This window comes from Dendropsophus ebraccatus, chromosome 3, assembly GCF_027789765.1.
Source record: "Dendropsophus ebraccatus isolate aDenEbr1 chromosome 3, aDenEbr1.pat, whole genome shotgun sequence".
NCBI lineage: Eukaryota > Metazoa > Chordata > Amphibia > Anura > Hylidae > Dendropsophus > Dendropsophus ebraccatus.
In genome coordinates, this window is record NC_091456.1 from 178,889,144 (window position 1) to 178,913,351 (window position 24,208).

Sequence of the window (24,208 nt, forward strand, 5' to 3'; positions counted from 1 at the left end):
GTGTATTGCACAGTGCCCCTATACTAGTGTATTGCACAGTGCCCCTATACTAGTGTATTGCACAGTGCCCCTATACTAGTGTATTGCACAGTGCCCTTATACTAGTGTATTGCACAGTGCCCCTATACTAGTGTATTGCACAGTGCCCCTATACTAGTGTATTGCACAGTGCCCTTATACTAGTGTATTGTACAGTGCCCCTACACTAGTGTATTGTACAGTGCCCCTATACTAGTGTATTGCACAGTGCCCCTATACTAGTGTATTGCACAGTGCCCCTTATACTTGTGTATTGCACAGTGCCCCTATACTAGTGTATTGCACAGTGCCCTTATACTAGTGTATTGTACAGTGCCCCTACACTAGTGTATTGCACAGTGCCCCTATACTAGTGTATTGCACAGTGCCCTTATACTAGTGTATTGCACAGTGCCCCTATACTAGTGTATTGCACAGTGCCCCTATACTAGTGTTTTGCCCAGTGTCCCCTATACTAGTGTATTGCACAGTGCCCCTATACTAGTGTATTGCACAGTGCCCTATACTAGTGTATTGCACAGTGCCCCCTATACTAGTGTATTGCACAGTGCCCCTTATACTAGTGTATTGCACAGTGCCCCTTATACTAGTGTATTGCACAGTGCACTTATACTAGTGTATTGCACAGTGCCCTTATACTAGTGTATTGCACAGTGCCCCCCATACTAGTGTATTGCACAGTGCCCCCCATACTAGTGTATTGCACAGTGCCCTTATACTAGTGTATTGCACAGTGCCCCTATACTAGTGTATTGCACAGTGCCCTTATACTAGTGTATTGCACAGTGCCCCTATACTAGTGTATTGCACAGTGCCCCCTATACTAGTGTATTGCACAGTGCCCCTATACTAGTGTATTGCACAGTGCCCCTATACTAGTGTATTGCACAGTGCCCCTTATACTAGTGTATTGCACAGTGCCCCTATACTAGTGTATTGCACAGTGCCCCTATACTAGTGTATTGCACAGTGCCCCTATACTAGTGTATTGCACAGTGCCCCCTATACTAGTGTATTGCACAGTGCCCTTATACTAGTGTATTGCACAGTGCCCCTATACTAGTGTATTGCACAGTGCCCTATACTAGTGTATTGCACAGTGCCCCTATACTAGTGTATTGCACAGTGCCCCTATACTAGTGTATTGCACAGTGCCCCTATACTAGTGTATTGCACAGTGCCCCTATACTAGTGTATTGCACAGTGCCCCTTATACTAGTGTATTGCACAGTGCCCTTATACTAGTGTATTGCACAGTGCCCCTATACTAGTGTATTGCACAGTGCCCCTATACTAGTGTATTGCACAGTGCCCCTATACTAGTGTATTGCACAGTGCCCCTATACTAGTGTATTGCACAGTGCCCCTATACTAGTGTATTGCACAGTGCCCCCCATACTAGTGTATTGCACAGTGCCCCTATACTAGTGTATTGCACAGTGCCCCTATACTAGTGTATTGCACAGTGCCCCCCATACTAGTGTATTGCACAGTGCCCCTATACTAGTGTATTGCACAGTGCCCCTATACTAGTGTATTGCACAGTGCCCCTATACTAGTGTATTGCACAGTGCCCCTATAGTAGTGTATTGCACAGTGCCCTTATACTAGTGTATTGTACAGTGCCCCTATACTAGTGTATTGCACAGTGCCCTTATACTAGTGTATTGTACAGTGCCCCTATACTAGTGTATTGCACAGTGCCCCTATACTAGTGTATTGTACAGTGCCCCTATACTAGTGTATTGCACAGTGCCCCTATACTAGTGTATTGCACAGTGCCCCTATACTAGTGTATTGCACAGTGCCCCTATACTAGTGTATTGCACAGTGCCCCTATACTAGTGTATTGCACAGTGCCCCTATACTAGTGTATTGCACAGTGCCCTTATACTAGTGTATTGCACAGTGCCCCTATACTAGTGTATTGCACAGTGCCCCTATACTAGTGTATTGCACAGTGCCCTTATACTAGTGTATTGTACAGTGCCCCTACACTAGTGTATTGTACAGTGCCCTTATACTAGTGTATTGCACAGTGCCCCTATACTAGTGTATTGCACAGTGCCCCTTATACTAGTGTATTGCACAGTGCCCCTATACTAGTGTATTGCACAGTGCCCTTATACTAGTGTATTGTACAGTGCCCCTACACTAGTGTATTGCACAGTGCCCCTATACTAGTGTATTGCACAGTGCCCTTATACTAGTGTATTGCACAGTGCCCCTATACTAGTGTATTGCACAGTGCCCCTATACTAGTGTTTTGCCCAGTGTCCCTATACTAGTGTATTGCACAGTGCCCCTATACTAGTGTATTGCACAGTGCCCTATACTAGTGTATTGCACAGTGCCCCCTATACTAGTGTATTGCACAGTGCCCCTTATACTAGTGTATTGCACAGTGCCCCTTATACTAGTGTATTGCACAGTGCACTTATACTAGTGTATTGCACAGTGCCCTTATACTAGTGTATTGCACAGTGCCCCCCATACTAGTGTATTGCACAGTGCCCCCCATACTAGTGTATTACACAGTGCCCTTATACTAGTGTATTGCACAGTGCCCCTATACTAGTGTATTGCACAGTGCCCTTATACTAGTGTATTGCACAGTGCCCCTATACTAGTGTATTGCACAGTGCCCCTATACTAGTGTATTGCACAGTGCCCCTATACTAGTGTATTGCACAGTGCCCCTATACTAGTGTATTGCACAGTGCCCCTATACTAGTGTATTGCACAGTGCCCCTATACTAGTGTATTGCACAGTGCCCCTATACTAGTGTATTGCACAGTGCCCCTATACTAGTGTATTGCACAGTGCCCCTATACTAGTGTATTGCACAGTGCCCCTATACTAGTGTATTGCACAGTGCCCTTATACTAGTGTATTGCACAGTGCCCCTATACTAGTGTATTGCACAGTGCCCCTATACTAGTGTATTGCACAGTGCCCTTATACTAGTGTATTGCACAGTGCCCCTATACTAGTGTATTGCACAGTGCCCCTATACTAGTGTATTGCACAGTGCCCTTATACTAGTGTATTGCACAGTGCCCCTATACTAGTGTATTGCACAGTGCCCCTATACTAGTGTATTGCACAGTGCCCTTATACTAGTGTATTGCACAGTGCCCTTATACTAGTGTATTGCACAGTGCCCTATACTAGTGTATTGCACAGTGCCCCTATACTAGTGTATTGCACAGTGCCCCTATACTAGTGTATTGCACAGTGCCCCTATACTAGTGTATTGCACAGTGCCCCTATACTAGTGTATTGCACAGTGCCCCTATACTAGTGTATTGCACAGTGCCCCTATACTAGTGTATTGCACAGTGCCCCTATACTAGTGTATTGCACAGTGCCCTTATACTAGTGTATTGCACAGTGCCCCTATACTAGTGTATTGCACAGTGCCCCTATACTAGTGTATTGCACAGTGCCCTTATACTAGTGTATTGCACAGTGCCCCTATACTAGTGTATTGCACAGTGCTCCTCCAATAGTCCTTGATGCCTTCATGTCTCTTACCTCTTGGAAGTCAGACGTCCTCGAGGACCGGGCATTGGTGTAATGGTCAGAGCTGTTGGCTATGAGGACTGGGCATTGGTGTAATGGTCAGAGCTGTTGGCTATGAGGACCGGGCATTGGTGTAATGGTCAGAGCTGTTGGCTATGAGGACCCGGCCTTCTCCTATTATGAATCAGATTTTTTAATAATAAAACTTAAATAAAATTTAGGTGGAGAAGATCCTTGCCCTGAAAACAAGCTGACCTCTCAGCGCCCCCACCTGGCAGGAGTAGTGTGTTGTTTTCCCTGGTAGTCAAATACATGACAATTTCCTTGCCATCTATACTATGTATTATATATCGGTGATGTGTCCTTTGACTCTGCGGACGGAGCTGGTATATAGGGATTGATCCATTCCCCACGCTGGCGACGGCCGCAGAGCAAATGTCCAATAAATAAAGAATTATCATGTATTTAAAAAAATCATTGTGTTTAGTAATTTTGCCAGAATTGTTCTCAAAATTAAATTCATCGCTCTGATCGGTTGCCGTTGGCAACGCAAATAATTCTGTTACCCGCCAGTTAGGCTGGGTTCACACTGCGTTTTCAGCATGCGTTTAACGGATTCGTTTTTTTTAACGGACAAAAAAATAGTGTCAGCAACGTTTTTGTGTCCGTCAAAAAAAACGGATCCGTTTTGATCCGTTTTTTTTTTTCATAATGGAAGTCAATGGAAAAACAGATCAAAACTGATGCTCACAAATTCGTTTTTGCAATCCCTTTTTCATCCGGTTTTTGCAAAAAAAGGATGAAAAAAACGGATTGCAAAAACGCAGTGTGAACCCAGCCTTATACGATTAAGAATCTTTTTGTGAAATCAAATCCCCATCCGTATCTTTGTCTACATATATATAGACCACTGCCATTCTACAGGCCTGGCTATATGTGATCATTGATGAAGATGGTGGTTGGGGTCCAGAAAAGGTCCCCATGATAGCACTGAACTACCAGAGATTCCCTCTACTTCTTATGGACTTTTTTCTGCCTTTTTGGTTTACATTTCAAATCTTATGGCAAAATTATTAAGGCAAGTGATTTTTTTTATTGTGTTTTATAGGATAAAAGTTGTTTGCTATTAATGTATTTGCTGTCGACTGGTTCGGAGTATGGAGTACTGCAGGAATTTTATTACTTGCCAATATGCTCTTGTGGGCATGCTTAGCTGGGGCATGCTTATTTGTGGGCATGCTTAGCAGGGCATTCTTACTTGTGGGCATGCTTAGCTGGGTCATGCTTATTTGTGGGCATGCTTAGCTGGAAGTATACCTAAGTGATGGCATGCTTTGCTAGGGGCATTCTTAACTCGGCCATATTTAGCTGTGGGTATTCATTACTGGCATGCCTAGCTGAAGACATGCTTAAAGGGGAACTCCGGAGACAGTTATTTTCTTTCAGATCAACTGGTGTCAGAAAGTTATACAGATTTGTTATTTACTTCTTTTTAAAAATCTCAAGTCATCCTGTACTTATCATCTGCTGTGTGCTTTGCAGGAAGTGGTATATTCTTTCCAGTCTGACACAGTGCTCTCTGCTGCCACCTCTGTCCATGTCAGGAACTGTCCAGAGCAGGAGAGGTTTTCTATAGGGATTTCCTACTGCTCTGGACAGTTCCTGACACGGACAGAGGTGGCAGCAGAGAGCACTATGTCAGACTGGAAAGAATACACCACTTCCTGCAAAGCACACAGCAGATGATAAGTACAGGACGACTTAAGATTTTTTAAATAGAAGTAAATTGCAAATCTATATAAATTTCTTAAACCAGTTGATTTGAAAGGAAAAAAAATCACTGGAGTTCCCCCTTAACTGGGGCCAAGCTTAGCTATAGACATACTTAGTTGTGGATAGCTGGGACAACCTTAACTAAGGGCATGCTTAGCTGTGGTCATGCTTAGCTACTTTTCCCCTTGATCTTGTGGGGCGTAAATCCTGGTATCAGGCCTTGCACTTAAAGGGGTTATCTAGCTCTACAAAAACATGGCCACTTTATTTCAGAGACAGCCCCACTCTTGTATCCAGCTTGGGTTTTGCTGCTCAGTTCCATTGAAGTGAATGGAGCTTAATTTGAAAATGCACCTGAACTGGAGACAAGAGTGGTGCTGTGTCTGAAAGAAAGTGGCCCTGTTTTTGTAGCACTGGATAACCCCTTTAAAAAGCACAGAGGTATTGGTTCAGCCATGGTTTTCTCATGCACCTAAGTTCCCTTAAAGGGGTTGTCCGGCGAAAAAAAATTATTCACAGAATAACACACATTACAAAGTTATACAACTTTGTAATGTATGTTATGTCTGTGAATGGCCCCCTTCCCCGTGTCCCACCACCCCCACCCGTGTACCCGGAAGCGTGGTGCGCTATACATTACCTGTCGCGTGCCGACCACGGTCTCCGATCGTCAGCAGTGACGTCTTCTTCGGGAGCTTGGCGGATCTTCCCGAGTGCCGGCCGCCCTCTGCAGCGTCATCCGAAGCTCAGCCGCGATTGGCTGAGCATAACTGTGCTCAGCCAATCGCGGCTGAGCAGCTGATGACGTGGCCGCGTCATCAGCCGCTCAGCCGCGATTGGCTGAGCACAGTTATGCTCAGCCAATCGCGGCTGAGCTTCGGATGACGCTGCAGAGGGTGGCCGGCACTCGGGAAGATCCGCCAAGCTCCCGAAGAAGACGTCACTGCTGACGATCGGAGACCGTGGACGACACGACATGCGGTGAGTATAATGCACCACACTTCCGGGTCTAGCGTGGGTGGGGGGAAACACGGGGAAGGGGGCCATTCACAGACATAACATACATTACAAAGTTGTATAACTTTGTAATGTGTGTTATTCTGTGAATAATTTTTTTTCGCCGGACAACCCCTTTAAGCTCCAGCAGCCTTTTAATTTATTCTCTCCCAATTAAGTTTAAGTCAAAGGCGCCACCACATGGAGAAAAGAGGTAATGACGTCTCAGCCATTCCCCACCAGGATGTAATAATATTTTTATAGTAGATGACCTGTATCCACCATTGTATGGATACATTAATTAACCCTTAACCCAGAGTGAATAGACCAGGGATGGGGAACCTTGGCTCTCCAGCTGTTGCAAAACTACAACTCCCATCATGCCTGGACAGCCAAAGCTAAAGCTTGGAATAGAAGGTAAGTTACTTAAAAATAAAATACCTGCAGTACCTCCATACACATCCATGGGGGAAATTTATGAAAACCTGGTGTAGAATACAGAGTGCTGTGGCCAATAGCAGCTATTGCAGCTGATAGCAGGGGCTGGCTGGTTGACCCTGTAGTTGCTGCCCCTACAGTCATTGATCTACATGGACTATATACAGAAAAACTTTTTTAGATTATGTCCCCTTCCCTCCCTGCTGAGATTACACTTGCTAAGGCCCCCTTCACACGTCCGGAAAAACCGTCTGGCTTTCCTGATAGGATTTCCGGACCCATAGACTTTAATTAGTCACGGACACCCTTCCGGATTTTTCCGGAATGGTGTCCGTTTCAGAAAATAGATCCGGAAAAAATAGGACATGTCCTATTTTTATCCAGAATTCCGGCCCGGACGCCCCTATAGAAGTCTATGGGAGTGCCGGAATCACTGGCACTTTCCTGATGTACATGATTCTGGACCACTGGCATCCCTCCCCCCCCCCCCCCCCCCCCCCCCCCGCCCGCCCAGACATTAGCACAGGGCTGTCCGCCGCCTGATCAGCCAGCCGCGCCTCCCTCCCGACCGGACATCAGCTGCCCGCCGCCCAGACAACACCCCCCCCCCCCCCGGACCAGACATCAGCGGTTCCTGAGAGTAAAAACTGACACGGACGTGTGAATGGGGCCTAAGTGTTCCACCATTGGAAGACCATGCTATGAGCTCTTATCATGGAGGAATTCTCAGTGCAATTCCTCATGTGTCCAGCAGGGGCGCTATAGACATTCAAATTTCATGGAATCCTCAGATGTAAATAGGCGCCCACTGGAGCCCATGCCTGTATGGTGTATTATCTCCTGGCTACAGTTTTGCTATGATTTGCATTACAAATCGCTGCTTTTTACTGCAATTTTGCACAAATCGGGGCAAAGCTGCAGCCAGGAGACAATGCAGAAACGTTAGAGAACATACTGAAGGACCTTATCATGTGATAATGATGTCACCACAGGTCCTTTACAGGCTGCATTATGGAGGAAAAAGACTAAAGCTAGTGCTGTTACATAGTTACAGTGGGTTAGGGGTCCAAGCTTTGTGAACAGCCCGGGCCCATGGTAAAGTTAATCCGCCCCTGATGTGCGACCCCTTATAATGTAGTATTATTTCTACCTTCTTTACCATTGGACATTAGAAGAACCCCTCTTTATAAAATGTTAGGGCAAACTATGTTATAGTTGCTTTGCTTAGCCCAATGATAAAGAAGTCATGGACATGCTTCCTACTATACCCCTATAGGATGGCATCCATTGAACAGAATATCCTGATACATTAGCATCACCCCTTGAAGCCGCCATTTTCCTTATGACAATAAGCTGTCGGTTGCTATTGGTTACAGCACATTTTCTGCATAGGTTCCTCTACACCCCCCCATGTATATAAGGCAATAGACTTCTCCTGCTCTTATATAGAGGATTCTAGGGCTTCAGCCGTCCTGGAATCCTCATTGACTTTGTAGTTTTTGCAGGTGTTTCGTGCACAAGAAACACATTTGGAAGCAATGTACAAGTCGCCGATCATCTTGGCCTCCCTGACAGTAATGACATTTCTTCCAAAGATCCGATATCTACGTCTACCCTCCGGCTTTACTCCTCTATGGTCGCATGTACCTGACTGGTGGACTTAGCACCAACCATGTGTTTACTGCTTTTAGATGTATTATGTGTGTGTTTTTATGTTTTTATAGTGTTATGGTATGCAACTGACTGATGTCTGTGTGTTATAGGAGCAGAACGGCCTTTGAGAGGACAAAAACGGACGTGTTTCGAGTAAAAACCAATAATGTCGGACCCCTGAAAAAAATAAGGTAGGGACTCCCTGAATTTTGTGTGCAGTACCCTATAAAATCCTGTAGATGGTGACCTATACCCTTTTAGCTTCTGGAAGGATGAAGAATAAGATGGATACATGTACTGTAGTGATAGTGGAGCCTAGGAAGCATATATGTGGTTTTACAGCATCTTGTGCTAGAAACAAAAAAATAAAAGCAAAAAAAAAATAAAAAGCATAAAAAATAAATAAGTAAAAAAAAATAAAAATAAAAAAGCTCCTCCTACATAAATAAAAAATAAGTAGAATAATAAGTTATCAAGTCATAAATTAACAAGTCCTACTAAAGTCATTAAATCATAAGTTTGTAGATATGTTGGGAGTTTTTCTGGGCACCTCAGGGGCGGAGCTTAATTGCTTAATAGTTAGCTTGTGGAATGTTGTTAACTATTATCGTTATATAGTTAAAGGAGAAGTCCCACCAACTTTGAAATCTGCAGGTGGGTGTGAAAGTAACAAACAAGTTAACTTACCCGTCCCCTTGCTTTATAGCGCTGCTGCTGGAGTCCTATTCGCCGCTGCCAGACTTCTGACAAACCGGCAGCAGCAATGTCACGGTGCGGCAATTACCCGCTCAGCCAGTCAGTGACTGGGTTGGTGCCTTGCCTCAGTCATTGATTGGCTGAGCGAGCAGTCACTCAACTGGGGTGGTGATGTTGCAGCTAGCAGAGCTGCAGGACCCCGTCTGTGAGATGAGATTAAATAAAACACAAGACCGTCCCCCATGGAGCACTGCAGATCTATGCCACGCCCAGGAGGAACGCTAATAAGTTATGATGTCATTTAAAGCAGTAGTTAACTCCATTTTTTTTCTTTCAAATAAACTACCAGAAAGTGCCAGAGATTCACTTTAATATAAGTGTAATTCACTTCTATAAAAAAAAAAAATAAATCAAGCCTTCCAGTACTTATATGCTGCTGTATGTCCTGCTGGAAGTGGTGTATTCTTTCCAGTCTGGAGGGCAGGAGATGTTTCATATGGGGACTTGCTACTGCTCTGGACAGTTCTTGATATGGGCACTGTGGTATAGACTGAAAAGACTATACCACTTCCTGCAGGACATACAGCAGCTGATAAGTACCGGAAGACTTAGAATTTTGTAATAGAAGTAAATTACAAATGTCTAAATTCCAAATAATAATAACTGTGAGGTAATCCAACTCTTAGAGCCGCCATTTTGTTTCTAGAATTGAGCACGATAACACAGGGATGAATGCAGGCTGGTACCTCGATCGCGTGATCGTCACCGACATGAACCGGCCTCACCTGCGCTTCTACTTCCCATGTAACAATTGGCTAAGCAAAGAAGATGGGGATGGACTGTATGTCAGAGATCTGCTGGGAAGTCTCAACCCCATGGACGTGCCTAAAAGTAAGTACACCTGCATCATCGGGGGTCGGCATACACAAAAAAACATTGAAAAACTAAATAAAATGGAGCCACCAGAGGGTAGCTATCATACGGAATTGTTTCCTGTTTTTTCTTGCAGTGAACAAATATATTGCCCGGGTGTTCACTGGCGCCGCCAATGGCAGTGGAACAGATGCCGATGTGTTCCTGAATATTTTTGGGGAAAATGGAGACACAGGTATGGTAAATAATTTTTGGATTTTTGTCACTAGAATGGCTTAAATTGTAGCTCAGTCATTTGGTGGTCAGACTCATCCAGTATACAGTATATATCACCTGTCCATGTATTGTGGCTATTGCATGTATGCTGCTGCTTCTACTCTCAAACAATGAGAACTATTGTTAGGCTATATGATAGGCCATAACAGGAAGGGGAGGGGCTTACCTTAAATATTTAGCTGTTATTTGAAGGGCATGTCCACCATTTCCTATTGATGGACCGGGATGTAACTCAGGATCAGTGGTGTATATATACAATGATTCCAGCAGCAGAATAGTGAGCGCAGCTCTGCAGTGGTGATCCAATTAGTTTTGGGTGTGGTCCTGCTGTGTGAGGCTGTGCAAGTCTGCTGCTCCTGAGCTCCAGGCAAGGAAGATCTGCCCCTGGGCCTGCTCTCTCCTCCCCAGGGAGGGAGCAGGTTTTCAGGCATGAGCGAGCCAAGGAGAGTCCCAACTCCTGCCCCCCGAACCAGGTCCGTGGGGGGCAGAGGAATCCAGCGACCAACAGAGGGAATACCATCAGAGGTCCAAGGGCTGAGGCGTTCTACTAGGAGGTGCAGCGATGCTTCTCCAGCCACCCCTGAACCTGAGGTAACAAAGGGTAGCCGCAAGGCTACAGCAAGTTGTGGAACTACAAGTGCCAGAAGTTCTGGAACAACTGTGGAAACCAGCCAGGAAAATCTGTGCAGTGACACTCCTCCTGGAGCAAGGCTGTCTGCCCATGAAGGTGTGGAGGAAGATTGGGGGGTGCAGCGGTCCCAAGAGACGGGGCAGACCTATGGCCTACGGATTGCTGCAAGCCTCTGTGGGTATGAGGAAGCCAGGAACCAGCTGTACAAGCTCCAGGAGGAGGTATGTGCTGTAAAAGCATTGATGGACACTGCTGCTAAGCAGCAAAAGGCTGAGTTATCAGCGAAAATTAAATCTCTGAAAGCCGACATCAAAAAAATAGTGAAAAAGAGAACTTTTATTTTGGAGAACAGTGGGCCGTTTAAAGAGAAACTTCAGAACGACGATCGTTTTGCTCAAACGGAGAGAGAAAGGCAGAGAAGGCTGAGAGGGCTCCAGCCAGAGAGCCGGGTGGAGGAGGAAGGAGACGCTGCGGAGGTACGTGATGTTGAGCCGAATCCACCCGGGGGTCCGCAACAACAGACCCCATACAGTGGGCTCCCTGCAGGGCAAGCAGCATTGTCATCTAGCCGCTGTTCGGGGGATGAAAGCAACACCAGTTACCAGGGAGGGGCGCTGATGGCCCAGATCCAGCTCCTGGAGTCACCAGGGCGCCTCCAGGACTTCGTATTCGGAGATGAGTTACCAGAGGAGGCGCCTGGGAGAAAGACCAAGGTAAAGACCACCAAGCTTCAGGAGCAGGTAACATTTGTATATTCCCCCCTCCCTGTGCCCCCCGGACTGGCCTCAGGGTCAGCTCACTGTGTGAACCCCATATCTCAGCCCGGCCTGAGTTCTGTTGTGGACTCAGTGCAGGAGAATGGGGAGAGTATGGAGTCTAGTATGGCGGTAAGCTCCATCTCTGTTTGCAGTAGCAGAGGTGGAGCAGGTGAGGAACCGGCCGTAAGGTCGGACAGTGATATTGGCCCAGTGGCGGGCAGTGGCAGGAGAGGTGGCCCAGCGGTGGGCAGTAACGTTAAAGGCACTGGTGCATCAGCTCGCTTCCTGACGGGAGGGGGGAGCGGGTGTGTGCCGGTGTCAGCTGCGGGAGCTCCGGTGGCTCTTGGCGCTGCTGTTCCTTTGGGGCAGCGGTGTCGTCGTCGGGATGCTGCCGGGGCTAAGATGTCTTCACCTCCCAAAAGAAAGACTGGACTTAAGCCTTTATTTTGTATTGGTGCTGCTGGACCAGATCGTGCGGAGGAGTCTAGTACTGATGAGGCAGAGGGTACCAGCAGAAATAGGGCAGGGGCTGCCTCTAAACAGTCCAGGCAGGCTGTTCGGTCCTTTCTAAAGGGACCAGTGGCCTGTCCTGTGGAGGTGGCTCCGGTCCTGGTACCCAATGACGCTGATGGTACAAAATCTCTTTCTGTCCCAGAAAACACCGGTCCACCCAGTGTGAATGGGGGAATTAATGTGGGGGGGGAAAGCAGGAGTGAATGTGGGGAGGAATCTGTCTGGGGCTTTGGAGGGTGGTCGGGGCAGTGTGACAGGTGGTATTGGTGTGGGTATGGATTATGTGGAGGAGGGTGGTGAAGGGGCACAGACTAGTGGTGGGAGCATAGGGCCTGGTCCAGTTGCACCCCCAGCGGCTGCAGCAGCGGTACGCAGCTATGCAAATGTTGCCGCTGGGGGAAGTGGGGTGCCTTCCTCGTCCTCGGGCCCTGGGGATGGTGACTTGCATCGACGTGTCCTGCAGGCCTTAAAGAGAGGGGAGAGAACAATCAATGTAGAGGGTAGGGAGGTTGATCTGTCTTTCTTGATAGAAAGGCATGGCCTTGCAGCCTTCCGAGAGGAAAGGGGTAGGGAAACTGTGTGGTCTCTCCCAACAGCCGGGCCGGGTGGTGTCCGAAGGAATGTGGTCCGTCTGAGGTGGAGAGGCAGTGATACATGTCCCCCAAGATCTAAAGTTGTTGAGCTCCTGCTGAGGATGAGCTTCAAGGCAGCCGACATCTTTGCCTTGATACATCCCTTTGGTACCCCTGAATTCGATATCAGCTTTGTTCGGCCGGAGGGGCTTGAGCTTTTTTGGTCGAACTATGAGCTGATAAAGGATGAGCCCGGCTGGCGAGACTTTGCCATTCAGGCGGTGTCTCGCCAAAATAACATCAAGAGAGTGACCGTTTTAACCCGTAATGAATCACTCTCTTGTATTGACATCATGACGTGGCTTGGCCGGTATGGAGAGGTGGTGGAAGTCCCAAAAAAGAACAGGGACGAATATGGCATCTGGTCAGGGGCTTGGACCTTTATGGTCAAACTTAGGTATTCAGGAAACACCGTTACCCATATACCATCTGCCACCTTCCTAGGAAGGGATCGAATCCAGGTCTTCTACCAGGGTCAGCCTAAGCTCTGTCACAGGTGCGGTGACCCCACACATTTCAGTGCTAGGTGTACAGTGATGAAGTGCTCATTGTGTGGGGAAATAGGCCATCTCGCTGCATCCTGTGTGGAGATTAGGTGTCACCTGTGTGGTGACTTAGGTCACCCATTCAGTCGCTGCCCTCGTTCCTTTGCCAATGCAGTTGTTACCCCGGTGGAGAAAGGTCGTGAGGAGGAATCTACTGGGGGGGCAGCTGGCGGAGGTGAAGGAGTAAAAGAGCCAGGGAAGAAAAGTAAGCAAAAGACGCCAGCCCAACTGAGGCGTCGGGATAAGCGCCAAAGGGAGAGGGAGATGGGGGAGTCTCAGGAGCCTTGCGCAACTGTGGTGACCTCTGATCTCATCCCTGAGGCCAATCTTACTGCTGAGGCTCTGAGGGACAGTGATCTGGATGAGGAGATTTGGAGGATTCGGAAAGAAGAAGGTGCCATCTCTCCACTGTCCTCCCATGTTGAGAGCGCGGATGAGGATAGTGGGAGATGGGTGGAGCACAAGCGGGGTACTAAAAAGAATAAGAAAAGGGGAGATGTAAGATCTTCTCCCACCCCCCAGATGCCAAAGGAAGGTACAACCATCCTCCCTCTGATTGGTCTCTCAAACCGGTTCCAAACCCTCGAAGATGTTTCCTCCTCAGAGGTGCAGGAGGCGCAGGGTGAGGTTCTGGTTGTCGCGGTGACGGAGGGGCCTGCAGGGGACGTCGAATCCTCTCTCCCTGGGGAACGTATTTCCTTTGGGGGGAGGATCTGCCCAGAGTCGGGGGACGAGGAAAATGTAAATAAAGGGGATATGGATACATCTGTTTCACTAAAGAGGGGTAAACCATCGTCAGATGAGGAAGGTGGCGGGCAGGATGGAAAGGATAGTGGGAAAAAGAAAGCCGTCTAACTCAATAACCCATGATGGCGGCACCCTCTCCGTTGACGCTGGCTTCCATTAATGTAGCCAGCATTAAGTCAGATACGGCTAGATTTGCGGCCTATGATTATTTTGCCCACATTAATGCTGATATTTTCTTTTTGCAGGAGACCAGGCTAACAGACATGTCATCTATATTTAAAGCCAGAAGGGAATGGAGGAATGGGCCCTCCTACTGGTCTCTTGCGGCCGAGCCGTATAGCGGGGTGGCGGTCCTTTTTGCCGCACCGGTAGAATGCCGACGGGTTATTGAGTTAGAAATGGGGAGGTGCCTGATTCTAGATGTCCTCATGAAGGGACAAGAACTTCGCCTTATTAACATCTATGGTCCACAGTCCAAGTGGGATCGGAAGTGTCTCTTTATGAGGATCAAGCCCTATCTTTTTACAAGTCGGCAGGTGGTCTTTGGAGGGGACTTCAATGCTGTCACGAGGCCCCAGGATAGGGGAGGTTCCAGAGACAAGCTGACTTATGATGGCGTCGCCCTGAATAGTATAGCTAGTGAGGCTCGCCTGGTGGATGTCCACATACGGCATACACCAGGCCACGCGGGATTCACCTATCATAGGGGTAGTTGTAGGTCCAGGATAGACAGGTTTTATTTAAAGGAGGAAGCCGTCTCTTCAGCGGTGTCCGTTGTTGAGGTGGAGTTCTCCGACCACTGTTTAATTTTGTTTTCTCTGAATGTTACAGAGACCCCCCGGATGGGTAGAGGCTACTGGAAGCTCAATTCGTCTCTCTTGGAAGAAGCGGAAATAAGACAGTCCTTTGAGGATTTTCTTCAGAGCCAGGTACCATTGCTGGGCCTTTGTAGCAGTAAGTCAGAGTGGTGGGAGATGTTCAAAAAAAGGGTTGCGGGATTCTTCCGCCAGCTCTCGAGCCTCAGGAGTCTGGACAGGTATCGCCTGTACCAGGGCCTGAGGAAGAAACTTGAACGTCTTGTCTCGACTGGAGGTAGTCGTGATGATATCTCCAGAGTGAAAGCCTTGCTACTGAGGTGCCAGTATGATAGACACGCATCTTTGGTTTTTGAGAGGGATTACGGGAAGTACCGCTCGCCCGACCCTTACAGAAACTGCAAGATGTCAGTGAATAGTAAAATCGTCTCAGGACTGATTGATAGTACAGGATCCCTGAAAAGGTCCAGATCGGGGATCCTGGAGGTCGTCAGATCCTTTTACTCGCACCTCTTGGGGAGGAAAGATCTAGATCGGGATAAGGCCTCAGCTTTCTTGACTGAAACCGTCCCTGAACCAGGGGTAGACCCCTCTCTTGACGTTTTGACAGAGATGATCCAAGAAGAGGAAGTCAGGGTGGCTATTGATGGTCTTGCCCTCAAGAAGTCACCCGGTCCAGATGGCTTAACATCTGAGTTCTATAAGACCTTTAAGGACACTTTGGTTCCCCTCTTGACTGAGGTATTCAATGAGTGTCTCTCCTCGGGCACTCTGCCAAGGTCAATGAGGAGGTCAGCCTTGATCATCTTGTCAAAGGGTAAAGACCCGTCCCGCATTGAGAATTGGCGTCCCATAGCGCTTCTCAATGCGGACAGAAAGATTCTGGCAAAAGTGCTGTTTAATCGGCTGGTGAAGTTTGCACCCCAGCTCCTTTCGAGGGCCCAGCATTGCTCTGTTCCAGGCCGCAGTACCTTTAGTGCTGTGCTCGGTGTCCGGGAGGCTGTGGAGCAGGGTAGGGCGGGTCACTGGAAGGGGTACTTGCTGTCCTTGGATCAGGCAAAAGCGTTTGATCGGGTTAACCACGAGTACCTCTGGTCTGTCCTTCTGAGATATGGCCTGCCGGGGGTTTTTGTTGATTGGCTTAAGACCTTGTATACAGGGGCAGAGAGTTTCCCGCTTGTGAATGGTTGGATTGGCCGCTCTTTTGAGGTTGGGTCTGGTGTCCGTCAGGGTTGCCCTTTGAGCCCACTGTTGTACGTGTTTGCAATTGATCCTTTCCTTAGGAGGATTGATTGTGGACCGTTGGCAGGGGTGAGAATGGACCCTGCGGTGCCGGATTCCACTCTGAGGGTGGTAGCGTACGCCGATGATGTCACCATATTCGTCTCCTCGCAAGAGGAGGTGCGGTGTGTGATGTCAGAGGTGGAGCGCTACTCAGAGGCATCTGGGTCCAAGATCAACCAGGATAAGTGTGAGAGTCTCTGGCTGGGAGGTGGAGATCCTGGATTTGATCTCCCGGACACCCTTCCAGAGCCCCAGGAGTTTGCAAAAGTTCTCGGCATCGAATTCGGCCAAGGGGATTACCCCAAACAAAACTGGGACAGCAGGCTTAAGATCGCCGCTCAGAGGGTGGATCAGTGGAAGGGTTGGTCTTTGACCCTCAGGGAAAGGGTTAGCCTGATCAAAACTTTCCTGCTCCCTTTGCTGATATATCTGGGCAGTGTTTGCATTTTGCCAGAACCTCTCTGGACTCGGGTCTACAGTGTGTTCTTCCAACTGTTATGGGGGAATAGACTGAACCTAGTCAAGAGGGAGGTTACTTACCGTACGAGGAGACAAGGGGGGTTGTGTATGGTCAACCCCGTGGTGTTCCTGGTGAATACCTTTCTTAAGACCAACATTGCAAACCTCTGGAAAGAGAGGGCTCCTCCGTGGGTATTCTCCTGTAGGGGATGGTTTCAGCCTTTCTTCCAGGAATGGGAGACAGGAGGGCAAGTGAAGGATCTCCGCACACCACACGGGCATCTTCCGGCTTATGCTACCCTGGTTCTGAAGGTCATTCGTCGGTGGGGTTTGGGGATGTGGGAGATTAGGACTCTGTCGAGGAAATTCCTTGACAATAGGGTCCTGTCGTCCCATTTCCAAAAACCGCTGGCGCTCAAGGATTGCCCAAGTCGGGATCTGGAGGTTGGGTTGGGCCTATTGAATTCCATCAGGATCCCCTTGAAGTTTTGGGACTTGGCTTGGCGCTGCTTCCATGGGAAACTGTATGTGAGGGACAATCTGAAGTGCAGGAGCTCTGAGGATCGGGGATGTCCCCGGGAGGAGTGTGGAGGCATGCTGGAAAGCATGGAGCATTTTCTGCTTCATTGTCCCTTTAATACAGAGGTTTACAACAGGGTGGGCGCTTCCATCGGGTGGCCCAGGTTGGTCCGCCTCTCCTATGCGGAATGGGCCTATGGAGCATTCAGAAACCTTGGTGGCTGGGACCGGAGCACTTTATTCCTAGTCAGCATAGTGGTCAGGTACCACACGTGGAGTGCACGGTGTTTAGTGTCGACGCAACGTAAAATCCTCCCTGTGGATGAAGTGGTTAGGGGCACACTCGGTGACCTGGTGAAGGTGCGCTCTCTGGAGTACGAGAGGCTGGGGGCTGGTAGGGCCTCTTGTCTTTGGAGGGGCTTTGCCTATAAGGTTCCTTAGCCTGCGTCTCCTCTCCTGGTGGTGGGCTGATGCTGGCACATTAGTCTTTTGTTTTGTGCTGTAGAGATACTGGAGTATAGGGCTTGCAGGCGCTGAACTTGGGCTTTCGGGCTGTGTGTGGGGCTGAGAAGTCTCATTATTGTTGGGTTTAGTATGTTATATATTTTTTTCAAAAGTTTGTGTATTGTGATTGTCTTTGTGATTATCTTTGTATGTTTGTATAAATTGTATATACTGTATATATTATATATGTTTTGTTTGCACCTGGGGTTCGGGTTTAGTGATAGGTTGGGTGGTGGGTAAAAGGGGGGAGGGGGCTTCTGTGGGACTTTGTTGGGACTTTTTACATATATATAAAATCCTGGGCTGGTTCATGGACGTCCGTGATCATGTACTGGGGGCATGGGATGCGGGACCAGTTCAGGGCCAAAAAAAAAAAAAAAAAAAAAAAAAAAAAAAAAAAAATTTAAAAATATCATATGTATTGTTTAGTTGTAGGTTATTATTTTGCATTGTGTCTTGTTTAGTTTTAGTTTATTTGTGTAGTGATGACTTGTTTAGTTGGTGTTGGGTTGAGTAGAGTTATGTCGGTGGTATATTAGGTTGTGCACAATGCAACTGGGCCAGGGGGTTCACAATTAGTTAGTTATATAGGTGTATATATAGTGGTGTATATAGGTGTGTTTATAGGTGTATAGTATATAGTAGTGTATATATAGGTTTGTATATAGTAGTGTATATAGTTTATTAATATGTTTAGCTAAATAGTTTATATTGTGTATATATTGTATATAGGTATATGGGTGTATATATTGTATATGGGTATATGGGTGTATATATTGTATATGGGTGTATATATTGTATATAGGTATATGGGTTGTATGTGTGGAAGAATGAGTGCGGGGATGGACCGGTGCTTTATGTTATGGTTTCATTTTTCTATTTTATTGTCTTGTTCTGGTCAGATATGGTATATGGTGTGTTATTTCTGTATTTATTTATTGTTATGTTTAAAATTTTAATAAAAGAAATACAGGCTGTAACTCAGGATTAGTACAGGATAAGTAATGTAATGTATGTACATAGTGACCCCACCAGCAGAATAGTGAGTGCAGCTCTGGAGTATAATACAGGATGGAACTCAGGATCAGTACAGGATAAGTAATGTAATGTATGTACACAGTGACCCCACCAGCAGAATAGTGAGTGCAGCTCTGGGGTATAATACAGGATGTAACTCAGGATCAGTACAGGATAAATAATGCAAAATATTTGCAGAATGACCCAACATTTTGGGGGAATTTACAAAGCATACGCCTAAGGCGTACGCCGGGGTGAAGGTGCAGATTCGCTTCTTCTCCCTGGCGTACGCCTCCCAATGGGCGGGCTGGCGGAGCTTGCGGAGGCGTGATGAGGCGGGGAGGAGGCGCAAATCATGGCGCAAATCTACACCTGCACATTCGGGTGCCCGGCGTACGCCTCTTAGTGAATCCTGCCGTGAAAAAGGGGACGGGGCTTAATATAAGACGGTCCTCATAAATCCCCCCCTTTATGTATATACACTAATCCTGTATTTAAACTGTAGTGATCAAACTTGTATCCTCAGATGACCTATCCTGAGAATAGCCATTAATTTGCATAGGCTGGATTACCCCCTAGGTTTACTTTCAGCTGCAGTACCACACACTGCCTGTGTTTCTGGTGGCGCTGTTGCCCTTAAAACATGTAGATGAATATCTTCTTTTAAGTTACTCTTTACTTTACATTATTTTTCACTTGTATTTGTTATTGTAATCTAACTTTGTAAGTGCTCTCCCTCATCTCCAAATACACAAAATGTGCATCTTAAAGGGTGATCCATGTGATACACTTATTTCTTTCTCATTCTGTCCTGCCAGGAGAGAGAAGACTGGACAACGATAAAAACAACTTTGAAAAGGGATCGGAAGACAAGTTCACTATCGATGCACCAAATTTGGGAAAAATTAGAAAAATAACAATTGGTCACAATAACAAAGGAGGGTCGGCTGGATGGTTCCTGGAAAAGGTCTGTAGAAGGAAAGGCTTCAGAGATTTTTTTTTTTTTTTTTTTTTTTTTTATACAACTCTATGTCCTCTATTATTGGGATAGAGCCTCAAAGGGGATGTGTCACCTAAATTTTCTTTTACTGATTAGAGTCAGATACAAAAATTGTTCTTTTATTCTAATCTGTTTCTATTTTTTCATTGTCATTTTTTATTTATTTCACTATTTGTATATTGATATGGGGGCTGCCATCTTACCTGAGCTGTTCTTAACATCATTTAGTGACATGCTTTACAGCCTCATGGACATAGACCACAATAGACAGACTCTGTCCCCTTGAGATGAATATGAAACATTACTGAACGCGCTCTGTGACCCTTGAAGAGGTCATTCCACAGGATTGTCCCCACTATCTACTGGTGTCACATGTCGCTGCAATGCTGTACAGATCACTTTACAGCAGCCTCCTCCTTATCACCACAGACACAACAGGAAGTCTCAGCTTAGTTTTAGCCCCAGTGGTGAGAATGATAACTGCAAGATCTCAGGATTATTTTATAAAAAGGATAGAAAAATGGAAAATTAGGGAAAAATCACCAAAAATTCTTAAAATAATAGAATAAAATAATAACAATAAATAATAATAAAAAATACATCATAATATTAATAAAATAATATAATAAAACATGCATAACATAAAAACATTATTTATACAATAAATCATTTTCTGCTGACACATTCCCTTTAAAGGGGCACTTTACTGTTCAGTTCCGGTTAAGGTATGAAATATATTGTATCAAAAAGAAATCGTTTTCTGCACAGTAGTCACCAATTTAGTCGAGCACATTGCGTTCTCGTCTGACTCGGAAACCCGACAGGTCGTAATTAATCGCTAATTAGTTGCTTTTTTTAACGTATAATAATGTATAATTGTATTTGTTCCTGAATTCACAGCCTGGGGTTAACCCGCTGATATACTGGGAGAATTTCCTGTTTTTTTTTATTATTTTGAATAAGGAAAAGAGGTGGGACTCTGACTATGTTATAATGGCATCAGTGCCATAGAGGTCCCCCCCTTTATCCATGTCATAAGACATCCCTAGCATGACATCAGTAGCCATATCATATACAGGCATGGTCCACAGAAGGATCCCAGGACTGTCTACCTATGGCTTGGGTTCCTCATGCCTTAGAGGGTGTGATCATCTACAAATGTACTGGGCTCAACTATACTTAATATTTGATATATTGTAACATGTAGGTGCTGCAAGATATATTGTAAAAGTTGTAATAGACATAATGGGGGGAATATAACAGGACTGGCATAAATAAAGCCCCCGCATTGATCTTACTACGAGGAACACACCCCTTAGTAAATCTGGTAGACTGGCAGAGCAGGTATAGATTCTTGCCATATATTAAGCCTGTTTGCAGACGTAAATTATGATAAATTAGGAGTGGGAGGAGGCCACTTCCTGCAGAACATACGGCAGATGATAAGAGATTTTTTAATAGAAGTAAATTACAAATCTCTGGCAGTTTGTCATGTCCTTGTTCTGTGTCATTACCTTATCACAAGTAGGGACCATCTTCGTGGTTGTCCGCAGTTGCTTAAGACTGTTGAGACAAGTAGGTAGGGTCATCTGGTGGGAACAGATTAGGGTCACTGTCTGTGTCCTTCCTCGCCCCTTTTCTGGTCACATCCTACTTACGGTCATGTCAATAGTAAAATAAAATAAAAAATCTGGTCTGCTTAGAGACATTATAATAGGACAGAGGTGGCAGCAAGGAATACCATGTCAGAATGGAAAGAATAAACCCCTTCCTGCAGGACAAACAGCAGCTGATAAGTACTGGAAGACTTTAGATTTAAATAGGAATAATTTTCAGATCTGTATAACCATCAGGCATCAGTTGATTTTAAAACAGTTGTCTTTCTCTGGAGTGCCCCTTTAAGGTTTACTTCCTATTAACATTTTTAACTGTAAAGAGTCAGGGCTTGTTTATCAGATATCCTGGTGTCCAATGTTATCTAATGACCAATAAACTTTAATCCCTGCCCCTCACTAGGTAATTATCGAAGACATCGGTAACAAGACGATCTATGAATTTCCTTGCGCTCGCTGGTTCGCCATCGATGAAGATGATGGAAAAATCCAGAGGGATCTTCTTGTTGGGGGAAGTGAGGCAACAGGTAGGAAGATTGATAGGAAATGAGCTTTGTCATCTAGTTGCCACTGTTGTTGAGCAATAATTTGGGGTCCATGAAGTATATGTGAAAACTTTGAAACTTAAGCCCGTGCCAAACGGGAGGATCTGTGCCCTAACTTTGCACCACCCCTCCGTCCCTCCTCATCATTAGGAATGCTCCAGGCAGATTGCCTCCTATTCCCCTATTCTCCTATTGGTCTGGTGACCCGGGGTCTGTAGAGTCAGCATCTTATTCTTTGTCTTCTGTGCGGTCTAGCACAGTCTCTTCACTTCTTTAGTCTCCATCTGCAGAACACTAGGCTACTGACTGACTCTTCCTTTCATACTGTTTGTGAGAATACTAAAACCTTCTAGTGGGTGGGGTGGAGTGGAGCAGCACAGCCTTAAGAGACACAATGTTTCAACTTTAGTCTGCCATAGACTTGTACTGAGTTTTCCATACAAGTCTATGGGAATGACAAATCAGTTTTCTAGACATAGGGTACAAAGTCACTGGGCGAATCTGCAACGAGTTTCTCGCTTCAAATTCGCAGCGAGACCCGCTGCGGATCCCTGCCGTGTACAGTCTATAGGAAGACAAACTGGTAGCAGGATGTAAATCTCGCTGCAAGTTCGTCAGCAGCCTGCCCCGTTAATCCCCCGGCCGCTGAAGTCTATACATCACCGGGTCCCTGCTCTGGCTTGCTGTAGCGGGGCAGCGCACTGATTGGCCGAGCGGGACACGCCAAGAGCCCCGAAGCAAGCCGGAGCGGGAACCCGGTGATGTATAGGCTCCGGCGACCGGGGGGTTAATGGGGCAGGCTGCTGACAAACTCGCAGCGAGATGTACACCCTGTTGTGAATTTGTCTGCCCATAGACTGTACAGGGCAGGCTTCAGCAGCGGGTCTCGCTGCGGATCCGCCCAGTGAGTTTGTACCCATAAACAACATTGAAAAGGTCAACATGTCTGTTTTTTTCCCTCCAAAAGTTTCCCTGCAAAAACTCAGCCCTGCACACTACCTTACAGCAACAATGGAAAAGTACTAGCTTCTAAGCTTCTTGTGTCATAGCTTGGCTTTATATTAACCCCTTCATGGTATGGTGCAGGCACAGTGCAATTACACATTACATACCAAACAAAGTTCAATACTACAACACAGTACAAGTGTATACAACAGAACAACACAGTGCAAGGTAACCCTTAAAAATACAATAGAGTAAGATAGTAATGGCTTTCCATTTTAGCGAATGTCCATGATCAAAGGCACCCTTACTCCTGGGCACTACATGAGGACAGAAACCAATCCATTGGCAGAAGGAACAATCTTTGCCAACCATGCTTCTCCTTTACTTATCAGGAATTGTGTATAATGTTTCTATAATGACTGGCGACATCCGGGGTGCCGGCACCAACTCCAAGGTTCACATCATTCTCCATGGATCGAAGGGTTTAAAGAACAGCGGGAAGATATTTCTAGAAGGAGGAGAGTTTGAGCGAGCGAGAATTGACATCTTCAATATAGAGATTGCAGCCCTGCTCAGCCCTCTCAGCAGAGTGACCATCGGCCATGACGGGAGAGGTGTCAGCTCCGGCTGGTACTGCGAGAAGGTCAGTCACTAATATTCTTAGCTTTTCACTCAGATGATCTGTGATTGAGTCCTCCAGACTATACTGGGAGTTTCCTTATTCTATGTATTGCACATCTTCCCTGTTACCAATGCAATATACATGTGCAGCAATCCCTGACAGAGAGGAGTCCCGAATATCATGTCATTGTTCAAAGGGGTTGTTCACCAAAATATATATATTTTTTCAAGTCAACTGGTCTCAGCAAGTGACAAAGATTTGTAATTTATTTCTGTTAAAAAAAATCTCAAGTCTTCCAGTACTTATCAGCTGCTGGATGCCCTACAGGAAGTGGTGTATTCTTTCCAGTCTGACACAGTGCTCTCTGCTGCCATCTCTGTCGATGTCAGGAAATGTCCAAATCAGTAGCAAATCCACATAGAAAATGTCTACTGCTCTCCAAACAGGAAAGAATACACCTCTTCCTGCAAGACATACAGCAGCTGACAAGTACTGGAAGACTTAAGATTTTTTAATAGAAGTACAAATCTCTGACACTAGGTGATTTAAAAGAATTTTTCTTGGTGAACTACCCCTTTAGAAGGCAAAGGGGGGGGGGGGGGGGGGTGTTCCTCTCTTTCTGGGACTTTAAAGCAAATGTAATTTGCATTGGTACCCCTTGAATCTCAGTGGGTATAGTCTCCAGCCGTCAAGCCAAGCTGGGAGTTGTTGTTCTGCAACAGCTGATCAGCCACAGGATCAGTTGCCACCATGCACAAAATGTAACTTTTAAATCATAACCTAAGAATC

The 24,208-nt window shown here is 46.3% G+C and overlaps 1 protein-coding gene across 2 annotated transcripts in view; it reads left to right on the forward strand.

Annotated features, from left to right (window-relative positions):
• The window catches only part of LOXHD1 (lipoxygenase homology PLAT domains 1), a 150,209-nt gene that overhangs the window by 43,350 nt on the left and 82,651 nt on the right, over positions 1-24,208 (forward strand). For both annotated transcript variants that reach the window (XM_069964843.1, XM_069964842.1), the window contains 6 exons: positions 8,536-8,616; positions 9,828-10,012; positions 10,131-10,229; positions 19,513-19,661; positions 21,711-21,834; positions 23,190-23,440. In XM_069964843.1, coding sequence (XP_069820944.1) covers positions 8,536-8,616; positions 9,828-10,012; positions 10,131-10,229; positions 19,513-19,661; positions 21,711-21,834; positions 23,190-23,440 — 889 coding nt within the window. The remainder of the gene's footprint in view (positions 1-8,535; positions 8,617-9,827; positions 10,013-10,130; positions 10,230-19,512; positions 19,662-21,710; positions 21,835-23,189; positions 23,441-24,208) is intronic.